The sequence below is a fragment of the Camellia sinensis genome, chromosome 14 (genome assembly GCF_055761805.1).
Source record: "Camellia sinensis isolate YWXY chromosome 14, ASM5576180v1, whole genome shotgun sequence".
NCBI classification, from domain to species: Eukaryota; Viridiplantae; Streptophyta; class Magnoliopsida; order Ericales; family Theaceae; genus Camellia; species Camellia sinensis.
In genome coordinates this window covers 61,996,577-62,023,549 of record NC_138974.1, presented here as the reverse complement: position 1 = coordinate 62,023,549, position 26,973 = coordinate 61,996,577, and the positions used below count along the sequence as shown (strand labels likewise).

General features: G+C 33.6%; 2 protein-coding genes and 2 long non-coding RNA genes across 7 annotated transcripts; 2 read left to right on the top strand and 2 right to left on the bottom strand.

Moving 5' to 3' along the window:
* Window positions 1-3,982: 3,982 nt before the first annotated feature.
* Window positions 3,983-5,230, bottom strand: LOC145806632 (uncharacterized). The gene is made up of 2 exons (XR_014349944.1): window positions 5,092-5,230; window positions 3,983-4,381 (listed from the first exon to the last, which is right to left on the bottom strand). It is a non-coding gene; the product is annotated as an uncharacterized LOC145806632 (long non-coding RNA).
* Window positions 5,203-7,325, top strand: LOC114320625 (CHUP1-like protein). Of its 4 annotated transcripts, none has more exons than XR_003649960.2 (5): window positions 5,203-5,817; window positions 5,901-6,217; window positions 6,299-6,417; window positions 6,846-6,977; window positions 7,047-7,325. XR_003649960.2 is itself a non-coding variant. In XM_028267694.2 (5 exons), the coding sequence occupies exons 1-5, from the start codon at window positions 5,203-5,205 to the stop codon at window positions 7,125-7,127; spliced, it is 1,257 nt and encodes a 418-aa protein (XP_028123495.2). In that variant the 3' UTR covers window positions 7,128-7,325. The 4 variants fall into 4 exon arrangements, 1 of the variants encoding a protein (XP_028123495.2); XR_014349942.1 differs by having other exon boundaries at window positions 5,901-6,225; window positions 6,299-6,410; XR_014349943.1 differs by having other exon boundaries at window positions 5,901-6,225.
* Window positions 7,326-8,283: 958 nt separating this feature from the next.
* Window positions 8,284-8,931, bottom strand: LOC114320627 (uncharacterized). The gene is made up of 2 exons (XR_003649961.2): window positions 8,680-8,931; window positions 8,284-8,595 (listed from the first exon to the last, which is right to left on the bottom strand). It is a non-coding gene; the product is annotated as an uncharacterized LOC114320627 (long non-coding RNA).
* Window positions 8,932-11,977: 3,046 nt separating this feature from the next.
* On the top strand, window positions 11,978-13,351 carry LOC145807487 (uncharacterized). Its single transcript, XM_082905809.1, has 2 exons — window positions 11,978-12,431; window positions 12,522-13,351. Exons 1-2 carry the CDS (start codon window positions 12,105-12,107, stop codon window positions 13,119-13,121), a joined length of 927 nt encoding a protein of 308 aa, XP_082761935.1. The 5' UTR covers window positions 11,978-12,104; the 3' UTR covers window positions 13,122-13,351.
* Window positions 13,352-26,973: the final 13,622 nt, after the last annotated feature.

Below are 26,973 nucleotides of genomic sequence, written 5' to 3'. Positions count from 1 at the left end.
GGTGGTGGGTGGCAGATGGGTGGTGGTGGCTGGTGGGTGGTTGGCGGTGGTGGCTGGTGGTGGTGATAAGTTCACCATTTAAAAGTGTAACAAATAAATAATAATAATAATAATAATAATAATAATAATAATAATAATAATAATAATAATAATAATAAATAAAATAAAATAAAATAAAAAAGTAAATTATATTTTATTGTTTTATATCACTCGATTTTATAGCAAAATATTATTTTATATGAAGAATGTGTAAAAATTTGCTGGGTACATCTTAAAGTAAATGTGTATAATTTGCGTAAACGCTGGGGTATTCTTTTTAATTTTCTGTACAGAAGTTTATATTAACTTTTTTTTTTCCTTTTCATTAAAAAAAGAATGTTTATTATTAAATATTATTAAATTGTAACTTGTTTTATTTAATTTCAAAACATTAATTTAATTTTATATTATAATTGATGCAGACAAATTATTTAATAATTGTGTAATTTTTATTCATTTTATTCAAATGAAGGATTTCGTAGACATTTATGAATTACTATTTATTAATTTGTGTACAAATAATTTTTTCAATGCATAATTTTTTTGCACAGATTGTTATAACATTATAACTATGTAATTAAATGATTCCAAAAAAAACCCCTCGTTGTTATTCATTACGTGAATACAAAAGTTTATAACAAAATAACAAAAGTAAAACAATCACAACAAAACACACCAAATAAATAACCAAAACAAAAAAAGAGAAAAAAATATAACCACCATATCTGTGAACCATTGTACTTGATTTTTAAACAAGTTAAACATCATTGTCAGGTGGTGTTGGAGGTGGAGGGAAATGCTGATGGTACAGCTGAGTGACTCGATGGTCAATCAGATCAATGCAGCTCCTTGTCAGTTCAACGCGTCTCTCTGAGTCTACACGAAACTCACCAAATTGATGAATTAGTGAGTTCTGAGCGGTGGCAATTTCATCGAACCGAGTACCAAATTCATCGAACTGAGTACCCAATGTATTGAGCTGATTAGCCATTTGTTGTTCCCATTATAGGCACTGATTGTACTGTTCTTGTTCCAAGGCTAAATAATCAGTCCAGTAATGGGGTTGTTCATTTGGTGGCATGGCATTGTCATTGGGTTCTTCCTCATCAGGTATTGGTTCATTTTCAAGATTAATAGAGCCTATCAAGGTGTCAGCACCACCAGCTTGGGGTAGTGTATACTCAGAAATTGGTGAAGTGATTTTAATCCATCCTTCACCTTCAAGGTTCACATCATGGGTTTTGAAAATCATGGTTAACAAAACTCCAAAAGGTAGTGACCAGTCACTTAGAGTATCTAATTTTGCAAGCATCATTTCTTTTAGTAATAAAAAGCATAAATCTAATTTTTGTCCAATTTCAAAACAATATAACAAGTAAACTTGAAAACATGAAACATTATTATAATATCCTTTTTTGGGAGTGATATTTTCAACTATCCATCGATGGAGAATACGAAGGTGAGGTTTTAAATGGCTAACTTGTAAATTAGTGCCGCTAAATCGGTTGTCACAAATTGTGGTATAAATCTGAGTGACATCATCAACAATTTTTTCTAATGCGGCCTCATTTTGAAAATAGCATTGTAAATCTCCTGTTTCGACTCCAATAATTTGTGCAAAACGACGGAAAGAGAGTGTGATTCTTTTCCCCTTAACATAAGAGGTAAGACTAAACAGTTTATTTTGTTGGTCACCCAGTGTCAAGTAAACATAAAATAATCGAAGAAGATGGGGATATATCTTATTTGGCAAATTATTTAATGGTAACCGTCCCATTGTATCTAATTTGCCAAGTAAGAGTGAATCATATTTAGAAAGTAGTTTTACGTTTCTCCCCGTAATAATTGGTCAAGTAATGAAATGTTCATAGGCTTGTTCATAATGATATGTTGCAAAATCATTAGTTGGATAGCCATCATGTTGTTGTTGTGGTGGTGGTACAGGGTTTGAGGATTCACTAAGTTCGGGCCTGGTTCGTTTTATTCTTGGCATGATGACTGCAAAAGTGAAAGAAAATTGTATATTAAAACATATGAGATGTAAGAAAAATGTATAAAAAATATATCAACTATTAGTACATTTTTGTGCATACAAACTTATTTTTATGTAAAAAATAAATATAAAAAAATTTGGTGACAAAATTTAATTAGGCAGATGCCATAGAAACAGATTTTTATACAAAAAAAATATATATATATATAGGGAATGATATTTCTCATTTTTATTGGGTTTGTTTCATTCAGTTTATTTTAACTTAGAAACTGATAATCAGAAAAATAAATGATAATGTGACAAAATTAGAACAGAAATCAGAAAACATAACAGATGAAAATGGAACAGATATGAAACAAAGCGAACAGATACGAAGGTGGAATGGTGACTGGGCCGGGATGACCGGCCGGTAGACCGGTGGGATGACCGGCCGGTTGTCCTCCTCTTCCCCTCCGTCACTCCCTCTGAAGCTAATGCCTGAAGCTAATATCTGAAGCTAATATGAAGATGAACTGGCATCAAAACTAACCTGTAAATTATGGAAGTGGAGAAGGAGGACCTAATGAGATGGTGGATATGCTCTATTTCTCTAATTTTTGTTTTCTGATGTAACTGGAAAAGGTGTTTCTGAGATGGTGAAGTTGGTGTGGTAAACGGAATGGGATTCAGATTTAATAGAAAGGGTAAGGTTCAAAAGGTTCATGTTGTATTTTTTTTAATTTACTTTTTATTTGTTAAATATTATTTGATTTTAATATTATTGCTTTTTATATATATATCACATCCGTGCACTGAGTACACAGCTGCAGCCTCTCCTTTTTCTTTACCTCAGTGTTGAACACAGCTATGAAACCATAGGGGGTAGGTAGTAAGAAAGTGAAATTATTATCTTACCCTTTATATTTTGTTCTATGTAACCACTTTCCATTTAAGTCAAGAGGGGCATAATAGTCATTTTGTATGTCAATCCCACAATTATATGAGCTCAACGGGTACAATAATGCATTGCATTTCTATTGCCACATCTGGACGAAATTCATAACATGTAATAAATGGAAAAAAAAATTGATAATATTTTGTAAGATTTAAGTTATGATTTGTATTTTAAAATATTAAATTTAGTGTATTTATTCCTTCTTTATTAATATGTATTTTCAAAAGTTGTTGACTTTAATAAAATGTTAGAAAAAATTAAAAACGTATTTTACAAATGAATTGATAGAAAAATTAATTGGCAGAAAATAATTGACATAGGTTTATTTTAAAATGAAAAAATTATTTCGAAAAAACAATTATTCAAAAAAATTACAAAAAAAAAATAATTGACAAAAAAAATCAATTTTTAATTTCTGTATTTTAAAAATAGTTTGGTTATTATTGTTAATAAAAAAATATGGATATCTATATATGAGTTGTGTGTTTGATGATAAATTATTGGTTGAATTAATTTTTGAAAACTATTTTCAAAACACATCACCAAACAAATTTTCATCTTTCACATGTCACATCAAACTTTCAAAACTTAATTCAAAATACATCTTCAAAATACAATTCAACACTCTATTTAAAAACCATAACCAAACAAATTTTCTACACTCAAATCATAATTCTACAACCTACAAACTCAAAATAAACTCATACTCTCAAATCACATTTACAAAACACAACCAAACGCAGGCTATCATTTTTTATAGTCGGAAAATTTAGGCTTTGTTTGTCATAACCTAAAAAAGTCAAAAAGTCAAAAAATCAAAAAGTCACTATCATATTTAAGTCATATCATCTTATTTAAGTCATATTACTTCTCTATCACATCACTTCATACCCAATCCATACCCAACTCATATTTCATAAAAAATCAAAAAATTAAAAAATATACTTATTTAGATCATCTCATACCACTCCCTTAGTAACAAAATTTCAATTTGATTGTTTGGTGGCATGAGTTCGAATAATAACAATAGATCTCTCTTAAAAATAAAAAATAAAAACAGCGTAAATCTCACATTTCTCAAATCTCGCTTAATAGAAATCTTGTGTTCTAAATCACTTTATATATACTTAACTTTCATCCTCAATTTATCTTTTCTAAATAAGTTAATAATATATATATATGTATAAATTAAAAAGTAAGTACATGTAGATTTCATGCTGGTAAGCAGTAATAATCGATACCTTTTTCTTTTTCTTTAATTTTTCTACTTACCATATACTATATGTTATTCTCTACCTTTTTCCCTTCAATTGCTTCACAATGGTTATATTCGTACCAGATGGGCCTCAGATATCAAAACAAAATTGACTTTTAGGACTCCCAGCATCCCAATCTATAGCTAACACTTGGACTCCCTGCAATCCGAAGAAAGTTTCACACATTGGTGGTTAGCATTTTGCAATCAATCAAATCTCTCTCTATAGTAATGAAAAACATGGAAAGTTTGATCAAGGGTATGTTTGAAACTTCGAATTTGTAGACAAAAAGGAGGGTAAATTGCATATATAGTCCTAAAATACATTACTGATTTTATTTTGGTCCTTAATATTTAATTTGCATCAATTAATTTCTTAATATTTAATTTGCATTGATTAATTTCATGAACTTCACACGGCCTCACATTAAGCATTTGAAGGACTACATTGGATTAATGTGCAAGTTTGAGAATGCAATTGATACAACTTAAAGATTAGATACTAAAATGAAATCATAGTTTAGGGACCATTTTTATAATTTACCCGAGAGAGGAAAAAACAAAAAACAAAAACAAAAGAGAACGGAGAAATTGGTTCACAAAGAAATAATTTGGGTCATGACTCATGAGGTAAATTTGACCAGGGAATTAGATTAGCACCTAACAATGCCAGCTACTCCACAAGGACAACCAATGCCAGCAAACTCAAGAAATCTCTCACCTACACACTACACACACAAATCTAACAGATCAAGAGTGCCAATTGTCCAAAATACCCACGTCTGGAAAGCTAAACTATACTACCATTCTGATAAATACAGGGGGCCATTTGAAGTGTTAACCTTTCAGGCTTAGGTGAGGATAGGATACCTTTCTTCAGAAGTAAGGCATGCACAAAAGGGAAAATCAAGCAATTCATCAATTTAACTCCCATTCCCTCCATGACATCTTTTCAGTGGAAGCACAAGACCAGAAAAGAGAATGCCAGTAGGCGATGATGACTCCAGATTTGCCTTCCTCAGGAGAGAACTAGAAGCAGCTCTGGCAAGGAACAATTCCATGGAGAGAGAGAATCAGGAACTTCAACAAGAAGTGAGCCGTCTTAAAGCACAAGTAAGTGCCCTCAAAGCCCACGATAATGAAAGGAAATCGATGCTCTGGAAGAAGTTGCAGTACTCCTTGGGTGGCACAAATACAGAGAGGTTTCAGCAGAAACCAACATCTCCACTTGAGATTGCAGAAAAAGGTCAAGCAGTGGAGAGTTTGAAGCCAGAAGAAGATTTGGGAAAACCAGAAAGAGTACCAAAACCACCGCCAGCAAAGCCAACTACTTCTGCTACTATACATAGAGTACATTCAGCACCAGCAACAGCAACAGCAACAGCACCGCCACCTCCGCCGCCACCGCCACCGTCAAACTTGATAATTCGATCAAAAGCAGTGCGTCGCGTGCCAGAGGTGATGGAGTTCTACCGTCTGCTTACAAAGAGAGATTCCCAAAAGGAGAACAAAACCAGTCCAACAGGAACACCTGCAACCATAAATCCAAGGAACATGATCGGAGAAATTGAGAACCGATCAACATATGTATTGGCTGTAAGTATATCAGCAACCTTTACATCATATTTTTACTCATCCGAAGCAAACTATGCACTGCTGACACTAAGTTTCATGGACAGATAAAGTCAGATGTGGAAACACAAGCCGAATTCATCAATTCTTTAATAAGGGCAGTGGAGACTGCAGAATTCACAGATATGTCTGATGTGGAAGCATTCATCAAGTGGCTGGACGGAGAACTATCCTGCCTGGTTGATGAGAGGGCTGTGTTGAAGCATTTCCCACAGTGGCCAGAGAAAAAAGCTGATGCATTGCGAGAAGCTGCTTTCAGCTACCGGGACCTGAAGAACCTTGAATCTGAAGTTTCATCATTCAAGGATAACCCAAAACAGCTTTTTATCCAGTCCCTGAGAAGGATACAAGCATTCCAAGACAGGCGAGCATGTATATTCTAGGGTACTATAACTAATCATTAAACTATATACATTAACTTTATGATAAAACCCATTTTATGCAGATTGGAAAGAAGTGTTAACAACATTGAAAGAACAAGGGACGGTACCAGCAAGAGATACAGGGAATTACACATCCCCTGGGAATGGATGCTGGACACCGGTGTCGTCGGTCAGGTAGGTGGTACGTTAATGAGCTTTACCATGAAGCATGTAGGGTTGAGATGAAAACAACACTTCACCAATAATTGAATAAACACACTAGTGATGAATCACTATGAATGTGACTGCACCACTAAATAATAATTCATACCATAGAACATGTTGGGTTTTAGACATGTCATCATGCGTCACTCAATGACCACTTAGATCTCCAGAACCCAAAAAAAAAGACTTAATTCTGATATAATCCCGTTGTGCATTCAAATAATACAGCATATCGATCAGAATGAACTCCATGATTGAGTTTAACTAGAAGAGCATTTGTGTGCACAATGAAGAAACTCAAACCTGAATAATTGGTCATCTCAAACTCTACAATTTACCTCTTGCGAATGCATGACAAGGCTCTGCCTGACCATATTACCATGCATTGCTTGACACTGTAAACAGATGAAATTAAGTTCACTGACATTGGCAAAGGCATACATGAGGAGAGTAACTAAAGAACTGAAGTACAATGAATCCTCACAAGAACAGGACCTCCTGCTTCAAGGCGTTCGATTTGCTTTTCGAGTACACCAGGTAAAATTAAAACCTCAAAATAGAATCTTTCCCTCCACTTGTTTTACTACTAACCACCAACTCTTCCAGTTTGCAGGTGGGTTCGATGCAGAAACCAAGCATGCATTTGAAGAACTAAGGAATGTTGGAACAGGTCAACAGAAACAATAGCATGCTGTTAAAATACACCAGATCTAACAGAATATAGAGTGAAAGAATGGCATACTGCAACTATTAGCAGAAAGGGTAATTGTAAAATAGTTTATCAGAGAAGATTTTATAAATGCACATATCTGGTAAAAATTATGGTCAAGTTTCTTATGTTATGAACTTGACCCACAACAAATATAATCTTACAAATTGAGGCACGCATCTGAAGTAGCCTAAATCTTCAATATCCTCATTACAAGATAGTCTTTTTCCCACCAGTTTGCAAATTGCAAGTCCATGTTCTCAACTCAACTTAAAAAGCCTTTCTCCCAATTACTGAGTTTGCTAATTCATTCACGATAATTGCATAAAATTTAGTAAGCAAAATCAAAGGGTAAGTACTCTGATCTTAGCAAATTGACTCGATACTAAACCTTTTTCCTATGATGTTTGCCTCATCCTTCAACAATATTAAAGTTCCAAAACCAACACAATTACAGTTGGTGGATGCAACCCAACAGGTTTAACACATCACCTGCCCAATTTTATATGTATTGTATGCATACCAGAGGAAGGGAGGAGAGGAGAGGAGAGGAGAAAATCAGGATTCACTAGACAATGTAATTCACTGCTCGAGCAAATTACGTATCATAGGTGTATCGTCTCACAATTAGAACCAAGGCAAAAAAAACATATTAGAACAACCATTATCAATCCAACGACCCATAATGAGCCATCATTGCAAATTTGCAATTAGTCTGTGCAAGAATGGTAGATAAGATTCACAAGAATGAGTAACACAAACCCAATTAAACTGTTTGCCATTATATGATTAACCCAATAACCTCACTTCCGTGGGAACAAGAGACAAAAAAAACATAAACTTGCACCACACACCGAGAGAGGGCAGACCAGAGATCACTTTAAAGCCTTAATGCTTCTTCACCACAATTAAAGATACTAAAAAATTTCGTGTTTCAGATCCCGAACACCTAAATCCTCTGTATCTTTTTGTTCTGAAACACACCCACAATACATGAAAGTAGTGTAATCAAGCAGAACACAGCAATTGGCCATTACCAAGCCCATTTAAGACGCAATAGCTCCATTCATCTTCAAAACACATTATGATCTAACAATTCAAGAATGGAAACAAAGCAAACAAACAAGAAGACAGTGAAAAGCAATGGAGAAAGGCATTCAATTGATCATATAACAAAGAACCCAAAACAATAATACCAAACCCAAGTGGTATCAATAAAGCTTGATATTCAATAAAGCCAAAGTCGTAAAATTTGAACTATATATTCATACATCAAGTGCAAATATATCTGTCAAAATGCCAAAAACCCTAAATAACGAAAAGAAAATTGACGACACAGAGAAAGCCATAGACGTAATTGCGAAGGTCCATCATCGATTGTTACTTCGATCGCTGCCTCATCTTTCGACGCTTTCTCTTCAACCTCCTCATACGCTTCTTCTTCCACTAAAAAAAAAAAAAAAAATAAGTGTCAACTGAGAATCGAATCGAATAAACAGAGGTCGAACGGGTTTTGATTTAGCACTGTACCTTAGCTCTCATGGTGGTGGTACAGTACAGTGAGTCACGAACCCTCTTTTTGGGTCTTCTTCTTCTTCAAGGGCCTCTCTCTTGTCTTCGATCCGAAGCGACTGCAGAGACTTCACAGCAGATGTGCTACGCGAGGTGTATAAGCCCTAGTATACACGGGCTGCGTTGAATGAAGCGGGTCAATTCCGGATCCAGTACAACCCGAAATCGATGGATGGTGGGTGGATACAAATCCGAAGCTCATACCTTTTTATTTTTTTTTTATTTTTAAAAACAAATAAAACCAACTATGCTATTAACCAAAAAAAAAAAAAAAAATCATATAGAAATAATATTTGGATAAATTACCAATAGGTCCTAATAATTGAACTTAATTCCCATTAAATCCTATTCAAAATAAGTCTTGGTAAATTGTCGCTAAAAATAATTTTTTTGTGATAATTTTTTATATATATCACTAAAAATTGATAATTAGTGACTTTTTTTGTCATGATTTTTATAAATTGTCACTAAAATTTACAATTAATAACTTTTTTTATAACAAATTTTTCTCATGGGACCTATTAGACAATAAGTACACTTATTAGGACCTACATGTAAGTACCTCATAATATTTTGCACAAAAAATAAATCACATTACATTGTTATTAGAAATTTATAATACTCATCAATTTTAAGTCTAAAAACAACTCGTAAAACATTTTCACTTGAATAGATATCAGTCTTTTCTTAAGTCACTCTATACGAATTTCTCATGTCTCAATGAAAATGTGGGTGGAACATTTTCTTTAAAATATATTTATTAAATATATAATATAATCTATTTCTTTAAAATATAATATGATTAAAACACTAATATTATTTTCACTTATTAATTTTTTCTTTTATTATCTTACATTTTTAATCATTGTCAATTATGAATTATTATTATTCGTATTAGTATTATCATTTTTTAAATTACAAAAGTAACTCGCTCCCATCTAATCTCTATTATCTCTTTTGATTTACCCTTTCCCAATATGATTTAAGACGGGGATGAAATACTATCTGATAGTCTATTCGGATCACATATCTTGGTGAGAAAAGATAATCAATAAAGTGAAATGAAATTCTTTTATTATGTTTGGTTTATAAGTTAAGTAATAAATGGCAAGCAATTATGAGAAAGAAAACTCTCATATTTTATGAATTTAATTTTTCACAAAAATGGTGGGATTTGATGCAAAATAAACTAATTAATTATATTTTTTATAATACTAAAATTGCCCTTTAAAATATAAAGCAATAAAAAAATTATTATTCATGTCTTATATCATTTGCTTTAGTATGTTAGAACATCTCTAATGTTTAAAATGCTAAAATGGATGGTCAAAACCAAATTCTTAGCATTGTTTTAAAATATTATATTTTGACAACTTTTCTCTAATGATTTAATAGTCATTTTTTATAGTATAAAAATAATACTAATCAAAATGCGTGAACCTCACCATAAAGAGAGAAAAGTTCTAACCAAAATTTAGAAATTTGGTCAAAATTTGACATCATATTTTGAAACTTGTTTTTTTTTTATTAAGTTGCTATAATTTACCAATAACAACTACTATAAGAGCAACTTCAAGGAGTGTATTTTAACAAGACTCTCCATTTTGACCAAATAGTAAAAGTATTCTATTTATTTTGCTTAACTAGTTCAAGTAGTGTGTATTTTAACAAGACTCTCTATTTTAGCTAAACAATCAAATTAACTTAACTAATTTCAAAAGAAAAATATTTTAAAACATAAATATAAAAAACACAATGGGTCTGTTTGGTTGTATTTTCAAATTAGTTTTCAACATATAAACTCGCGCTTCACGTTTGGATAGAACACTCAAAATAGATTTCCGCGTGTGAATTCAAATTATAGTATGAAAACCTGTTTGGCAGGTTGTATCTCTACTTTCAACTCTTGTGCATTCTTTCATGTCCTTCTATGTCGTCTCCATCGTCTCTGAAATATTCCATCGTCTCTGAAATATTCACGTGAAGCTCATCTCTGTATCAAACATTAGTCCTTTATATTGATCACGGGTAGGCTTGTCTATCAAACATCAGTACTTCAGATACTTCAGATGAAATATTCCATCGTCTCTGAAATATTCACGTGAAGCTCATCTCTGTATCAAACATTAGTCCTTTATATTGATCACGGGTAGGCTTGTCTATCAAACATCAGTACTTCAGATACTTCAGATTCATCACAGGCACTTCAGATTTATCACGGGTGGGCTTCACAGAGAAGACTGATTTTATAAATAATGGATCCACCCAACCCGCTCTATACTGGTATCATCTTTCACAAATCGAGTTCCTTACGATTTGTGCGTTGTGGAAGATTCTTATTACGGGCAACGAAACAACGACGATTGCGACGTAAAAGAACTCACAAATTTATTTACATATTTTGTTATACGAAAATGATTTGAAAAATTCATCCCTAATTTTATTTTATTTTTCTTTCAGGTCAAATTGATGAAATTTATTGTCGAATCAGACGAAGAAACAGTGCTACCTTAAGTCAGTATACACATTCCATCACCGGCGATAATTATTCAAGTCCCACGAATCTGGTAAATATATCCTTCAACTGCAAACGATTTTATACAAGTCGAAATCAATTCTCAAATATTTTCTGAGAAGTGTAAGGGGCTATTTTTTTTATTTTAAGATGTTTTCTATTTTCCTGAATTGTTTCACCTTTTGCGAAGAAGAATAGCAGTAAGCTGCTAAATCGATCTGAATCTGTTATATATAAATAATTTTTGAGAAGTTAAAATCAGTTCCCAAATGGTTTCTCATAATTTGTGGACCCCTATTTCTCATTTCAGATCGGTTGTTGTTTTGAATTGTGAGCTGTTTGAACCTTCTGCAAGAAAAGAACTTCTGAACTTGTACCTGGACACCCGGCCGGTCTTCCCCGGGGTCATCCGGCCGGTCGACCGGCCGGTCGACCTACCCACCACTCCACTGGTTTATTTACTGGTTTTTTTCCTACTTCGTTTTCTACCCGTCCCATTTTCGTTACATCTTTTTTACTGGTTTTCTCCTACCATTCAAAGATAATGTTAGCTGTTTTTTTTGGTTAGTTGTGGTTAGATTTCTGCTATTTGAATTGAAGTAATCTGTTACGCTATTTTTTTCCTTTAAATAACCTTACATCTTTTTTACTGGTTTTCTCCTACTTACCTGATTTTTTTTATTAGTTGTGGTTATATTTTTGCTATTTGAATTGAAGTAATCTGTTACGCTATTTTTTTCCTTTAAATAATATCATCTGCTGTTTTTTTTTTATCTGTGTTCTCTTTGAAATAATTTTGCTCTGTTATGATCTGTTTGTGTTGTATATCTACCCCAGACTAGTTTAAATTTCATTTGTATGTTTATAGATGGATGAAAATAATTCTGATGACAACCAAGAAACAAAAATGTGGACGGCCAGAAGTGAAACAAAATTAATTAATATGTTGAGAGATGAGGTTAGAAAAAATCAAACAACTGGCCGTACTACTTCGTGGACAATTAGGCATTGGAATCATTATGCAAATCAGTTGCACAATTTGTCTGGATTTCGGTATACAGCAACACAAGTGCGCCAAAAATATCAGCGATTGAAAGCTGATTATCAGACATTTAAGCGACTCCAGGCACAAACTGGTCTGGGATGGGATCCAATTGTAGGCACTGTTGTTGCACCTGATGAATTTTGGGATAAGGTTGTTCATTAATCTGTACTATTAAATAATTTTAATTTAAAGATTTCATGATACATACAGTGCTTAATTCTTTATTTGTATTTGTTGTAGGCCAACAGAAATGTGAAGAAGTTTAGGACAAAAGGATTTGAATATTTTCAAGAAATGGCAGAAATTGTTGAAAATTGTTGTGCCACAGGGGCCTTATCTCGTGCATCCACACAAGGAGCCCTTGACTCAGAAGAAGAAGATGACATGTTAAATAAATTTTGGAACCCTGATGTTGGTGGGAGTAATGCTGGTGGGAGTAACGTTGCTGAGGCAATTCCTGTTGACTTATATGGGGATGAGTACATGGATCCAGCAAAGGGCAAAAGTCACAAGAGGGGCCCTACAACCAGCCAGACTGATAGTGGTCGTTCTAAAAAGTCACGGTCAAGTGGGTTTGATGATGTGTGCGCAGCTTTCACATCCTATGTACAAGCAAAAACAGGACATTCACGTGCACGAGAAAATGAGACAGAGGCTGTAAGTGCAGGTGGTGATGATTACTCTCTTGATGCTTGTCAAGATGCATTACTAGAGCTTGGGGACATACCACCAGTGCAGTACATTAAGGCACTGACACTGTTCAAGGATAAGGAATGGCGAAGGTTTTTTATGCGCACTCCTACCCATTTGCGCCTACCCATGATCCTCGCTTTGCAGTGAAGTCAGAAGCTCTTCATTGATTGCGTTATCAAATCGCCCTGTCTGAACTAAAAAATGATTTCATTATTCCTTACTTGGTTTTTTCTTTTCTTTTTCCTTCTATCATATCCTCTTCCCTTTCCTATCTTCGTATGTTTTTTTTTTTTTTAACTTTTAAGTAATTTATGTTTTCTTTTCTATTATGTTGTGTTATGACAATATGAGCACGTATTAAATAAATTTTGTCCTTCTATAAATTTTAGTGTACACTGAAATATAACTACGGCCGACTATTCATATACTTCCTTTTTAATTCTATTTCACCATTAATGGTATGTGTTGCAGCATTAATGACATATTTTATAATTATGGTTTTACTGTGATGTAGACAAAACCATATGTCATCCGACAGAGAAAATAATTCAATGGAGATCTCATCAGACGAGGATGAGGTTACTGATGATTTTATGGATTTTTTGATGATTGCTTGCATGCATGACCAAATCAACGCCTCAAGTACTCGCCGACCGCAGCGAACGTGTCCATTCAAAGGTGATGATTACATCTTCGGCCTATTAACCGGCCATCCAGAAACAATGATGAACATTATGCGAATGGATGCACAAACATTCATTTTATTGAAAGACACTTTACTCCACAATGGCTTTATCGATATTGAGCATATGCATATAAGTGTCGAGGAATCGCTTGGAATTTTTTTATACACTTTTGCACAAAATGATCGTCATCGACTATTGGCAGATAGATTTCAGCACTCCACGGAAACAATTTGTCGGCATATAAAAATTATTATGCGGGCATTGTGCAAGCTTGCATCAACGGTTATCAGGCCACGTAACCAAGACGACACACCGGCAAAAATTTTAAATGACACGAGGTTTTTTCCCTGGTTCAAGGTATGAACAATATGGCTATCCTGTAAGTTGTACATATCAATAACGTATGTGAAATAAATATTATTTCCTTTTAAATTATAAAAGTAATATCGAAGTTTGTTTTGCTTTTAATGTCAAATAAATATCTGTCAATTAGGATTGTGTCGGTGCTATTGATGGCACGTTGGTCGATGCATGGGTCCCCGCTTCAAGACAAAATACATTCCGCGGTCGGAAATCAACGGTATCGCAAAACGTACTCGCAGCTTGCGACTTCGATATGTTGTTCACATTTATTAATTCCGGATGGGAAGGTAGCGCTCACGACAACGCTATTTTGATTGACTCTATTACACGAGCTGATCTACAGTTCCCACACCCACCCAATGGTAACTGTCCGCAAATATCATATAGTGCACTTTTTTTTTTTGTGCACTTATCAATTGACAGAACTGTATATTCATTATTTACATGTAGGTAAGTACTATTTAGTTGATGCTGGTTTCACAAACATGCCTGGATTTCTTGCCCCATTTCGGTCTCAACGATATCACTTGCAAGAGTTTCGTGGCCGTCATTATTCAGGACCAAAGGAATTGTTTAACCATCGCCATTCGTCATTACGCAATGTCATAGAAAGAACATTTGGTGTTCTGAAGAAGCGCTTCCCAATATTGCGGTCCATGCCAAATTACAAGTCTACAAGACAAGGGCCTCTCGTGATTGCATGTTGTGTAGTGCACAATTGGATCCGTTTGCATGCAGCTATGGACCCATTATTTATGGAAGCTGATAATGAAATGGCCGCAGAAGCAGAAGCAGACGAGCTTGTTGGAAACCAAGCTGACTACGTTGACATGTCACAACATGGGTTAACGTATCAATCGAACATTCGGGATGCAATTGCTACTGCTATGTGGCAAAATCATGTTGGCCACGGATAGAAAATGAATGTCAACAAGGCAACTCCATATCGTACTGAGTACTGGTTTTAAATGTGTAATTATTTTATTACTTTCAGTCATTATGTAATGTGGTGGGTCATCGATGGTGGTAGGTGGTAGGAGGTGGGTGGTGGTAGCAGGTGGATGGTGAGTGGTGGTGGGTGGTAGGTGGTGGGTGGTGGGTAGTGAGTGGTTGTGGGTGGTACGTGGTGGGTGGTGGCGAGTGGTGGTAGGTGGTGGTGGCAGGTGGATGGTGAGTGGTGGTGGGTAGTGGTGAGTGGTGGTGGGTGGTAGGTGGTGGTGGATGGTGAGTGAGTGAGTGGTGGTGGGTGGTAGGAGGTGGGTGGTGGTGGGTGGTAGGTGGTTGTGGGTGGTAGGAGGTGGGTGGTGGTGGGTGGTAGGTGGTGGTAGATGGTGAGTGGTGGTGGGAGGTGGTGGGAGGTGGATGGTGGTGAGTGGTGGTGGGTGGTAGGTGGTGGGTGGTGGTGGTGGGAGGTGGATGGTGGTGGGTGGTGGTGGGTGGTGGTGGGAGGTGGATGGTGGTGGGAGGTGGATGGTGAGTGGTGGTGAGTGGTGGTGGGAGGTGGTGGGAGGTGGATGGTGGTGAGTGGTGGTGGGTGGTAGGTGGTGGGTGGTGGTGGTGGGAGGTAGATGGTGGTGGGAGGTGGATGGTGGTGGGTGGTGGTGGGAGGTGGATGGTGGTGGGAGGTGGATGGTGAGTGGTGGTGAGTGGTGGTGGGTGGTGGTGGGAGGTGGATGGTGGTGAGTGGTAGTGGGTGGTAGGTGGTGGTTGGTGGCAGGTGGGTGGTGGGTGGTGGTGAGTGGTGGTGGGTGGTAGGTGGTTGTGGGTGGTAGGAGGTGGGTGGTGGTGGGTGGTGGTGGGTGGTAGTGGGTGGTAGGTGGGTGGTGGTGGGTCCTGGGTGGTGGGTGAAGTAATGTAATAAAGGTTTCATAATGACTGAAATTAATAAAATAATTATAATTTATTATTTTCAATTTTGTGAAAAAATATTTGTATATGACATATTCGTGGGTTTGACTTTTTGTTAAATAGTAAACAATTTGAAAATTTTGTTATTAATTCGGTTTATCAATTTAATTTTTTTTTTCTTTTTACACCTTATTTTTTAAAAATTTTGTTCATATTAACTTTTTCTTTTCCTTTTACTTTTTTAAAAAAAAGGTTTATTATTTACTTGAAACTTGTTTTATTTCATTTTACAACATTAATTTCATTTTTTGTATTAATTGATACAGACAAATTAATTTTTATTTGTTTAATTTTTATTCATTTCATTGAAATGAATGATTTGTTAGACATTTATTTTGTTCACATATATTTATTTTTCTACGCCCATAATGTTTCCGTTTGCGAAATCTTTATGAACAAAATTGTCAGAACATTGTAACTTGTTTTATATAGATTTAAAAAAAACACTTCTTATTCATGACATAAATACAGAAGTTTACAACAAAGTAACAAAATAAAAGAAGTACAACAAAATAAGAACATAAATAACCAAAAAAAAAAAACATGTAGCCACTACATCTGTTTCACCATTGAAACTGATTTTTCAACAACTTAAGCATCATTATCAGGTGGTGTTGGCGGTGGAGGGTAATAGTGATGGTATAGCTGAGTGACTCGATGGTCAATCTGATCAATGCGGTTCCTTGTCACTTCATCATGTCTCCCTGAGTCTATACGAAACTCGCTAAATTGTTGAATTAGTGAGTTTTGAGCAGCGGCAAATTCATCGAATCGAGTACCCAATGTATTGAGCTGATTAGCCATTTGTTGTTCCCATTGTACGCGCTGATTGTACCGTTCCTGTTCCGCAGTCAAATAATCAGTCCAGTAATGGGGTTGTTCATTTGGTGGCATGGCATTGTCATTGGGTTCTTCCTCATCGGGTATTGGTTCATTTTCAATATTAATAGAGCTCATCAAAATGTCAGCACCACCACCTCGGGTCAGTATGTACTCAGAAATTGGTGAAGTGATTCTGACATATTGTTCCCCTTCAAGGTTGACATCATGCGCTTTGAAAATTGTGGTTAACAAAGCTTCATAAGGTAGTGACCGACCAGACAGAGTATCGAGTTTTGCAATCATCATTTCTTTGAGTAATATGAAGCATAAATCTAATTTCTGTCCAGTTTCAAAACAGTATAACAAATACACATTAAAACATGAAACACTATCATAATGGCCTTTTTTGGGAGTGACATTTTCAACTATCCATCGATGAAGAATACGAAGGTGGGGTTTTAAATGTCTGGCTAGTAAATTAGTGCCGCTGAATTTGTTGTCACAAATTGTGGTATAGATCTGAGTGACATCACCAAACATTCGTTCTAAGGCAGACTCATTTTGAAAATAGCATTGTAAATCTCCTGTTTGAACTCCAATAATTTGTGCGAAAGCACGGAGAGTGAGTGTGATTGTTTTCCCTTTCACATAGGAGGTCAGACTGAACGGTTCATTTTGTTGGTCACTAGCTGTCAAGTGAACATAAAATAATCGTACAATACGGGGATATATCTTATTTGGTAAATTAGTTAAAGGTAGCCATCCCATTGTATCTAATTTACCAACTAAGAGCGGGTCATATTGAGAAGGTAGTCTTACATTTTCTTCCCGTAATAATTGGTCGATTAATAAAATGTGAATAGGCTTGTTCATAATGATACGATAAAAAATCATTATTTAAATTGTCATGATGTTGTTGCTGTGGTTGATGGTGTACAGGATTTGAGGATTCACCACGTTCGGGTCTGGCTCGTTTTGTTCTTGGCATGATAGCTGCAACAGTGAAAGAAGAATATATAAAAAATATATATTAAAACATGAATTGAGAAAAATGTATGGAAACTATATCGAAAATAGTATGATGTACAAAAATGTATAGAAATTATATCAAAAATAATATGATATCAGTGTAAAAAAATGGAACACGATTAAACAGATATAAAAAACATGAACAGATCGGCAGCCAGAAAACATGGGATGGGATGACCGGCCGGTTGACCACCCGGTTTACCGTGTCCTGTTCTTCGAAAGCTACTGGTGTTTCCTTCGAAAGCTACTGGTATTTTACTACCAAAGTAGTCTGAATAAAAGACGAGATGCGAAGGTAATACAAAACTAACCTGTAATTGAAATTAATGTTCTTGATGGAACTCAGATTACTCGACGGTCAAGTTGAAATCTTCTTTCAGAAGGACCAAAGACCAGAAGGACCAAAGACGGTGAAGATGGTATGGTTAGAAGAATGGTTTTCCAGAATTTATAAAAGGCTGAAGCTTGGTTTTTTTTTTTTTTTTATTTTAATTTGTTATGTATTATTTTTTTATAATATTAATAATGCTTTTCAGAAAAGTACACAGCTATATGATGTCCCTTTTCCCTTTTCTTTTGGCTCAGTATGTAGGTAGTAGGTTCGTGAAATTACTAAATTACCCTTTATCTTTTGTTCACTTTTCATGTAAATAGAGAGGGACAAAATAGTAAATTCATAGGGGAATTCAATTATATGAGCGTGCTGATGGTCCTTCAATAATTGTATGTTTGTACTCATTTCCTAATAAATTAATAACGTGTAATAAATGAGAAAAAAAATTGATAATATTTTATAAGGTTTACGATATGATTTGTATTTTAATCTATTAAACTTAGTGTATTTATGTTAATTTTTATTAATATGTATTTTTAAAAGTTATTGACTTCAACAAAATTTAAAAACAAAAATTAAAAATGTATTGTACAAGATGTTTGTACAGGCGTAAAAAATGAATTGATATAAAAATTTAATTGATACAAAATAATTGACATAGATTTATTTTAAAATGGAAAAATAATTTGAAAAAAAAATTTATACAACAAAGATTACTGAAAAAAATTAATTCAAAATTTTTTTTTTTTAATTTCAGTATTTTAAATATAATTTGGTTATTGCTGTTGATAAAAAATACGAATATCGATATAAGAGTTGTGTACACTCAAAATAAATTATTGATTGAATTAAATTTTGAAAACTATTTTGAAAACACATTACCAAACAAATTTTCTTATTTCACATGTCACATCAAACTTTCAAAACATAATTCAAAATACATATTCAAAACACATTTCAACACTCTATTTAAAAACCATAACCAAACGAATTTTCTACACTTAAATCATAATTTCACAACACACAAACTCAAAATACAACTCATATTCTCAAATCACATTTACAAAACCCTACCAAACGCTACCAATATTTTTTATGACATGTTACACATGTACCTAGTGTTGACGTGCTTATTGACATGACATTTGCAAATATTATTTAAAAAATATATTGTTAATTTATTAGTATTTTTTTTTAATTCGGGATTATCTAATTTACTGATTAGTTCAATTAATGAATCTTCTTCTTGTTGTGATTTATTAAGAACATTGACTTGCTTATAGCATGTATCATTACATCCTAATTCAACTAATCATTATCAGTATTATCACTAAGAGAATGGTAATTAGAAGTTGTTGGAACAATCTTCTGTGTAAATAAAATAAATTGAAATAATTCAAACAAAATAAAATAAAACTTGCAGAATTCATTTTGTTGAACCGAATCAATAATTAGAGACCAAGTCGAGTGTGTGACACTCTACCCTTAAGACAGATTCGCCCCACTATGGTGCTTATGGTTGAGTGGCGTCTATCTCCCAAGATACAATGATCTTAACCAATTTGTAGTAGCGTTCCAAAACAAATTGTTCGGCGAACCAAAACCTATGATCAAATTCTTTGAATATTTATTCTAAAACTAGAATGAAGAAATAATGTAAAAGGAAAATCTGGATAGCAAGAGAAAAGATTTTCAGACTGATTTTTCGAATGTCTCTAAGTGATAGGCAACATAATCCCCGAACAGGTACAACAATTTGAATGAACAGATGCACTTTTGAAAGAGCAGGTGCAATAGTTGAATTCAAACAATTCTAACCGTTGTACATGAACACTACTATTCAAACATTTGAAAAGTGTCCGTTGGTGGACAAACAAAGGAACTGTTAGGAATTTTATTATTAATAACTATTTGGAATATATATATATATATATATTAAACTATTTGAATAGTTTAATAAATAAAGAAAGAGGTACAAATTTTAGGAAACCACTTAGGAACCCAAAATTTGAATTTAGAATTAAATTAAACTCCCACAATTACAAACTTTAGGAAACCACGTAGGAACCTAAAATTTGAATTTAGAATTTAAATTAAATTCCCACAATATTTTTTATTGAAAAAATTCAAATGAATTTTATCTAAAAAATTAATGTTAGACCCGAAAATGACGTCAACTTCCCATTCACTCATAAATAGTTTTGACGTTCCGTCTTCACCGTGTGACTTGCCACGCGACAAGGAACACTTCACCTCTTCAAACCCATCCCAAAAGACGTTTGGGGCCCACTCAAAATTGGGCTAAAAAATATGCCTATATTAAGGGGTTGTTTGGGATGACCTAAATAAGTGCACTTTTTGTCTTTTTATGAAAAGATGTGCAGAAAAGTAGAGAGATGATGTGATGAAAAAAAGATAAAAATATAAAAAGTGTGTACTTATTTAGGATAGCCAAACTTGGCCTAAACCACTTTTCCAACAATTCCCCACATGAATGGAATTTGACAGAGAGAAAATACAACAATATGATCTAATTACAGAGAGTACAGAAATAGGAAATATTCTGCAAAGGATAGGTAGCTTTTGGCTTTGAACCTTCCCTTGTGAGACACTATTGAATTTACTAGCTAACCAGTGAACATGATGTCTTGAACTGTTCAGCCGTTTGTGTAAACTAAGACAATAGAACTCACACAGTATATTCTTAGACACAGTTTAGTTCTCACTATTGTGTTTATTTTGGCCCTAAACAATCTAGTCTTTCATGAGTGCTCTAGAGAATTGTAACCCTTCACAAATCTCACAGAATCGGCCCAATTCACACTCACATAGGTGATGCTTATGAAAAGTATCCTGCCATACTCCACTAGGTTTACCTAGATATAAGAATCATGAAAATTTTACTTAACCTTAAATGCTGCAGTCATCACTATTTCATCATAGAAATGGGTAGGAGTTTAACTCCCCAGTGATCCTTCTGAGTCATTCACAACTCAGTTGTCCCTTTGAACCTAGATCTTGGGATCTCCAGTCAACTAGGTTGGGTTGCCATTATGGTAACTCTTATGTAACAGGCTTAAGTCCCATTCCCCTCGATGAATTTTCAATTAACTCTCTTGCTAACCCTTTGGTTAGTGGATCCGCTATGTTGTCTTTAGACTTTACATATTCTATGGAAATAATTCCATTAGAGAGTAGTTGTCTTACGGTGTTATGTCGACGACGAATGTGTTGTGACTTACCGTTATACATATGACTCTGTGTTCTACCTATAGCTGATTGACTATCACAATGTATGCATATAGCAGGCACTGGTTTTGGCCATATTAGAATATCTTCAAGGAACCCTGCTTTGTCTAAAGCTATGAATTCTGATTCCATAGTAGACCTAGCAATGTAAGTCTGTTTGGAAGATTTCCAAGATACAGCCGTCCCACCAAGAGTAAAGACATATCCACTGGTGGACTTTGAGCCTCTTGTATCCGATATCCAATTTGCATCACAGTATCCTTCAAGTACTGCTGGATATCTAGTATAATTCAGCCCAATATTACAGATAAATCGGAGATACCTTAAAACCCTTATAATAGTTTTCCAGTGTTTTACTCCCGGATTACTCGTATATCTACTTAATTTACTTACTGCATAAGCTATATCCGGGCGAGTGCAGTTCATCAAGTACATTAAGCTTCCAATAATTTGGGCATACTCTAATTGAGAAATACTCTCCTGTACATTCTTAGAAAGATACAAATTAACATCTACAGGTGTTCTAGCAATATAATTATCATTTTTGCTGAATTTGTCAAGTATTTTCTCAATGCAATGAGATTGTGACAAAGCATATCCTTCTGATGTTTTGATAATTTTTATACTAAGAATTACATCAGCAATGCCCATGTCTTTCATGTTAAAATGTTTATTCAACATTTTCTTGGTAGTTTTAATCATGTCATTATTACTACCTATGATGAGCATATCATCTACATAAAGACATACAATGACATAACCTTTGTCTGTGTTTTTAATATAAACACATTTGTCACACTCATTAATTTTAAATCCATTTGACATCATTGTCATGTCAAATTTCTCATGCCATTGTTTTGGCGCTTGTTTTAAATCATATAATGATTTAACCAATTTACACACTTTCTTTTCTTTTCTTGGAACAGAAAAACCTTGTGGTTGTTCCATGTAAATTTCTTCATTTAACTCACCATTTAAGAAAGTGGTTTTCACATCCATTTGATGAATTTCTAGATTGTATAGAGATGCAATGGCAATTAGCATTCTAATGGATGTTATTCTAGTAATCGGTGAGTATGTGTCAAAGTAATTAAGACCTTCTTTTTGTCTAAATCCTTTGACCACAAGTCTTGCCTTGTATTTGTCAATTGATCTATCCGCTTTCAATTTTCTTTTGAAAATCCACTTGTACCCAAGAGGTTTACAACTTGGTGGCAAATCCACCAATTCCTAAGTGTGATTTTGCAAGATGGATTCAACTTCACTGTTGACAGCTTCTTTCCATAAAGGAGCTTCAGGATTGGACATAGCCTCTTTAAAAGTTAAAGGCTCATTTTCTAACAAAAATGTTAGGAAATCTGGACCAAAAGATTTTGAGGTCCTAGCACGTTTACTACACCTAGGTTCCTCTTCCTCATTTTGATCTAACTCTTGTTCTTGATCATGTTCTTGGTCCTGACTAGTAATAGCATCATGAGATCTTTTATGGTTACTAATCTCTTGTCCAGTCTTATTTGGAAATACATGTTCAAAGAAAGATGCATTCCGAGATTCAATAATAGTATTTACATGCATTTCGGAATGTTCTGATTTATGAATCAAAAACCGATATACAATACTATTCTTGGCATAACCAATGAAAATGAAATCAATGGTCTTAGGACCTATCTTAGTTTTTTTAGGACTAGGAATAACCACTTTAGCCAAACACCCCCACACTTTTAAGTATTTGTAGGATGGTACTCTTCCATGCCACATTTCATAAGGTGTTTGATTCACTTTCTTTCGGGGTACTTTATTTAAAATATAATTAGCAGAAAGTATTGCTTCCCCCCCACAAGTTCTAAGGTAATCCAGAACTGATTAACATGGCATTCATCATTTCTTTTAAAGTCTTATTTTTCCTTTCAGCAATTCCATTTTGCTGAGGTGAGTAGGGAGTGGTGGTTTGATGAATTATTCCATGTTCTTTACAAAACTCACCAAAAGGTGATTTATATTCACCATCTCTATCACTTCTAAGTTTCTTGATTTTCTTACCAAGTTGATTTTCAACTTCATTCTTATAATGAATGAAAGTTTCCAAAGCTTCATTATTGGTTCGAATTAAATAAACATAACTATATCACTACAACAAAAAATACTTCTAATAACATTTTTTTATAACATTCTTTTTAAAAAGCTATTGAATATGATACATCAATAGCATTTGGTTATAAAAAGCTATAAAAAAGGGACAACTCGTAACATTAGATTTTCCATCATATTTTGTAGTAATTTTAATAACGTTTTATAAAGGTTGCTAAAATTGTGTAATTTTCAATCAATGTTATCACCAAAAATATGAATGCTATACATTTAATTAATAAAAAAAGAATTTTAGTGATAAACATGCCCACCCTAATCGCTTCACTGCTATTTTCTTGAAACCCACTTCCCCACGATTTCCAAACCATCATGGACTCTCCTCTAATTCATTTTTCCATTCTTTGATCATCAATAATTTTGTATCAAGGTTCCAATTCAATTCCATATTCAAACCAATTGCTACTTCTCTCTCACGATTTTGCTAGAGGTATTGTATATACTCATATATATACACACACACTATAGAAGATTGTGATTGCCAAAAAAAAAAAAAAAAAAAAAAATTTCATATTGATATATGATAAATTTAATTGATTTTAATTTATATTCGTTTTGATTTGAAGCATCTATGACCATTGCAATCTCAAGAGTTGGTGAGGAAAGAGACGCATATAGGTTTAGATTGTGTCTGTGGGTAACGATTTGACCATTTTCTCTTATTTTCTTTGTGTGATTTTAATTCAAGTTCCTATTAGGTATAGTTTGTTCATTTTGTTGACCTGTGCATATTCTTAACGTATATGGGTTGTGTATATACATATATGAATTGTGTTGATTTTAGTTATATATATATATATATATATATATATATATTCTAATATACGCATATATATTTGTAATTTGGGTAGTCTTGATTTTTATTACGAAGAATTGAAAGAATCTCCTGTGAAAAAAATAAAAACAAAAATTATGTGATATTTCAAATCAATCACAGATGAATATTTTTTACATGATGAATATAATGATTGACCCTTGTTAGGTAATTAAAAAATGTGAGTTATGATTTTTCATTTGTCAGGAATGTCATGTACACATAGTGCTGCTACAATATTTAATAATTTTCCCTTAATTAGTTATAATTTTTTTTTTGGTGCTTGGAAATAAGTTACTAGAAGATTCAATATGTCATTGATTATGAAACTAATATTTTTGTTTTTTGCATTTTGTTTAATGCTTTATAATATGCAGGATCTAATTAATAGATAGAGTAGTTTATATATGATTTAACACCTGGGCCAATTTTAATTGTTAGTTTTAAAAGTTTTAACTTAGTATTCCTTTTGATGCTGTTTCTTTCAATTCTATTCTATTAATTTTGACTTAGTACCAATAAGAGTTTTACTCAATTCCAATTAAATTTGAAATATGATGCCAAGTTATTTTTTTGCTGGAATAGGTTGATAGCCATGGCTGCTGAGCAGGTTATAATGAGAGAAATGATAAATTTACAGGTTTGAATTCCCTGCTAATATGATTAGTAATTTTCATGTTGTTAATGAGCTAAGAAAAATTTTAAAATTATAGGGCATATCATAGTTGTATCCATAAACATAGGAACATTAGTTTATTTTATATTTCATGAAGTTTATTGAAAATTTGGAATTATTGGGACATTGCCTATTGCTTTATAAATTGACTACTTTTTATGTGTTTTACCTTCCGCCAATTATTTCTGCAAATCACAATTTTATTTTCCAATCTTTAGAAACTAATTTTAATATGGCTTGTTTATTTCTCTTTTGAATTTAATTTTCAACAATGATTCATACCACTAAAAAAAGCACCACTAATAGCACTAATGCATTGGGAATACCAAAAAAAAAAAGACGTAGGCAGTGGGCGGGTCCCACTGCCACATCATTAGTGCTCCCCCTAGTGCTTCCAGCCATTTTGCTTTAATTTTTTGGTGAAATTTCATTAGTTTAGTAGTATAAATATTCCTACTTACTAGGGTTTTTGAATGGTATCATCAATTTTTTTTTCTTAGGTACTAAGCCAAGATTGAATCCTTAGGATTTCTGAATTGGTTAATCATCCACCATTTTTTCCAAATGCTTTTGTTGACCAGGGAATTTCATTTTGGTGTTGCTGTTGGTGGCTTCACAAATAAAGAGGGACTAAACTCACCAAAAAATGAAGTTTGAATGATGAAAGTTGTTGGTGAAGAAGATAAATGAATGTATACCTTATTTTCAGTTGTACATGGTTATGTTAGAGATCTAAATTGTTTATAAATTGTCCTTTACGGATATGGAGATTATATTTTGGTGCTTTGGTAAAACAATGTAATTACTTGGATGCTTTAATGAAATTTGTGTTGAATGTTTTCCTCTTGATGATACATGTTTTTGTGTAATAGATGAAAATATTTTGAGAGCCTTGGTTGCTTTGGGATTTTCTATATGGAAAAATTAAAAAAAAAAACACACACACACTTTTTATTAGCAAAATACAATATAACATTCATATATAGTTACAATCAGATATATGATAACATTATTAGATTTCTATAAAAGATATTTCATAGCATGCACAAACTGCTATGATTATATATTTTTTTAATAATTTCGTACCATATCATAGCATTCCAAGAATGCTATTATACACTTTTCATAGCATTCATTCATAGCATTTTATGAATGTTATAAAAAATTAAAGACTTTTAATAACATGGGCTAACATAGCATTCCATCGAATGCTATAATTTACTTATGATAGCATTCATTGCATGCTATAAAAAGTCATTTTCGTTGTAGTGTATCTAGTATAGTCATCTATAAAAGTGATAAAATGCTTTTTCTCACCTCTAGTTTGAATTGATTTAAAATCACAAATGTCACTATGAATTAGTTCAAGTGGTTTCGTACTTTTTTCAATTGAATGAAAAAGAGTTTTAGATAATTTCGCCTCAATGCAAATTTCACATTTATGAGTTGAATCAATGTCAAATTTAGGGAAACATTCCATATTAATTAATCTACGCAAAGATCTATAATTAACATGTGTCACGACTCAACCCCAGGGGCTTAGGGTTGGAATCGTAACTTGCTAACTTATTCTTATTCGAAGCAAATTAAGCTGCGCAAGCGGAAATAAAAATAAGTAAACAAAAATTTTACTTCATTTTACTATTTAAGAAAGAGGAAATACATTTCTAGGACTTTCATTATTTTATTATTCAGTGACCAGCCCCAACTAGAAACAAAAGGGAGCAAAAATATAAAAAAAGAAAGACAAAATAGTGATTCAACGTCACTCCATGTGCAGGTTCAATTTTGTGGGGTTATGGGTTTCGCTTACATCTTGTCACCTGAAAGGGTAACAGTTATAAGCACATAGCAGAGTGAGAAATATTATGCCAAGAGTGTAGGAAATACAAAACAACCATGGATAATTAGTTAGGCTAAAATATTTGCATAATTTAATTTAAAATGACAATTCATTTAAAGTGGCAGAATAC

Coding starts and splice junctions, on each gene's coding strand:
- LOC114320625 (XM_028267694.2), top strand. CDS start 5,203: ATGCCAGTAGGCGATGATGACTCCAGATTTGCCTTCCTCAGGAGAGAA. Junction 6,411..6,845: donor ACACCGGTGTCGTCGGTCAG/GTAGGTGGTACG, acceptor CACTGTAAACAG/ATGAAATTAAGTTCACTGAC. Junction 6,978..7,046: donor TTGCTTTTCGAGTACACCAG/GTAAAATTAAAA, acceptor CAACTCTTCCAG/TTTGCAGGTGGGTTCGATGC.
- LOC145807487 (XM_082905809.1), top strand. CDS start 12,105: ATGGATGAAAATAATTCTGATGACAACCAAGAAACAAAAATGTGGACG. Junction 12,432..12,521: donor CTGATGAATTTTGGGATAAG/GTTGTTCATTAA, acceptor TATTTGTTGTAG/GCCAACAGAAATGTGAAGAA.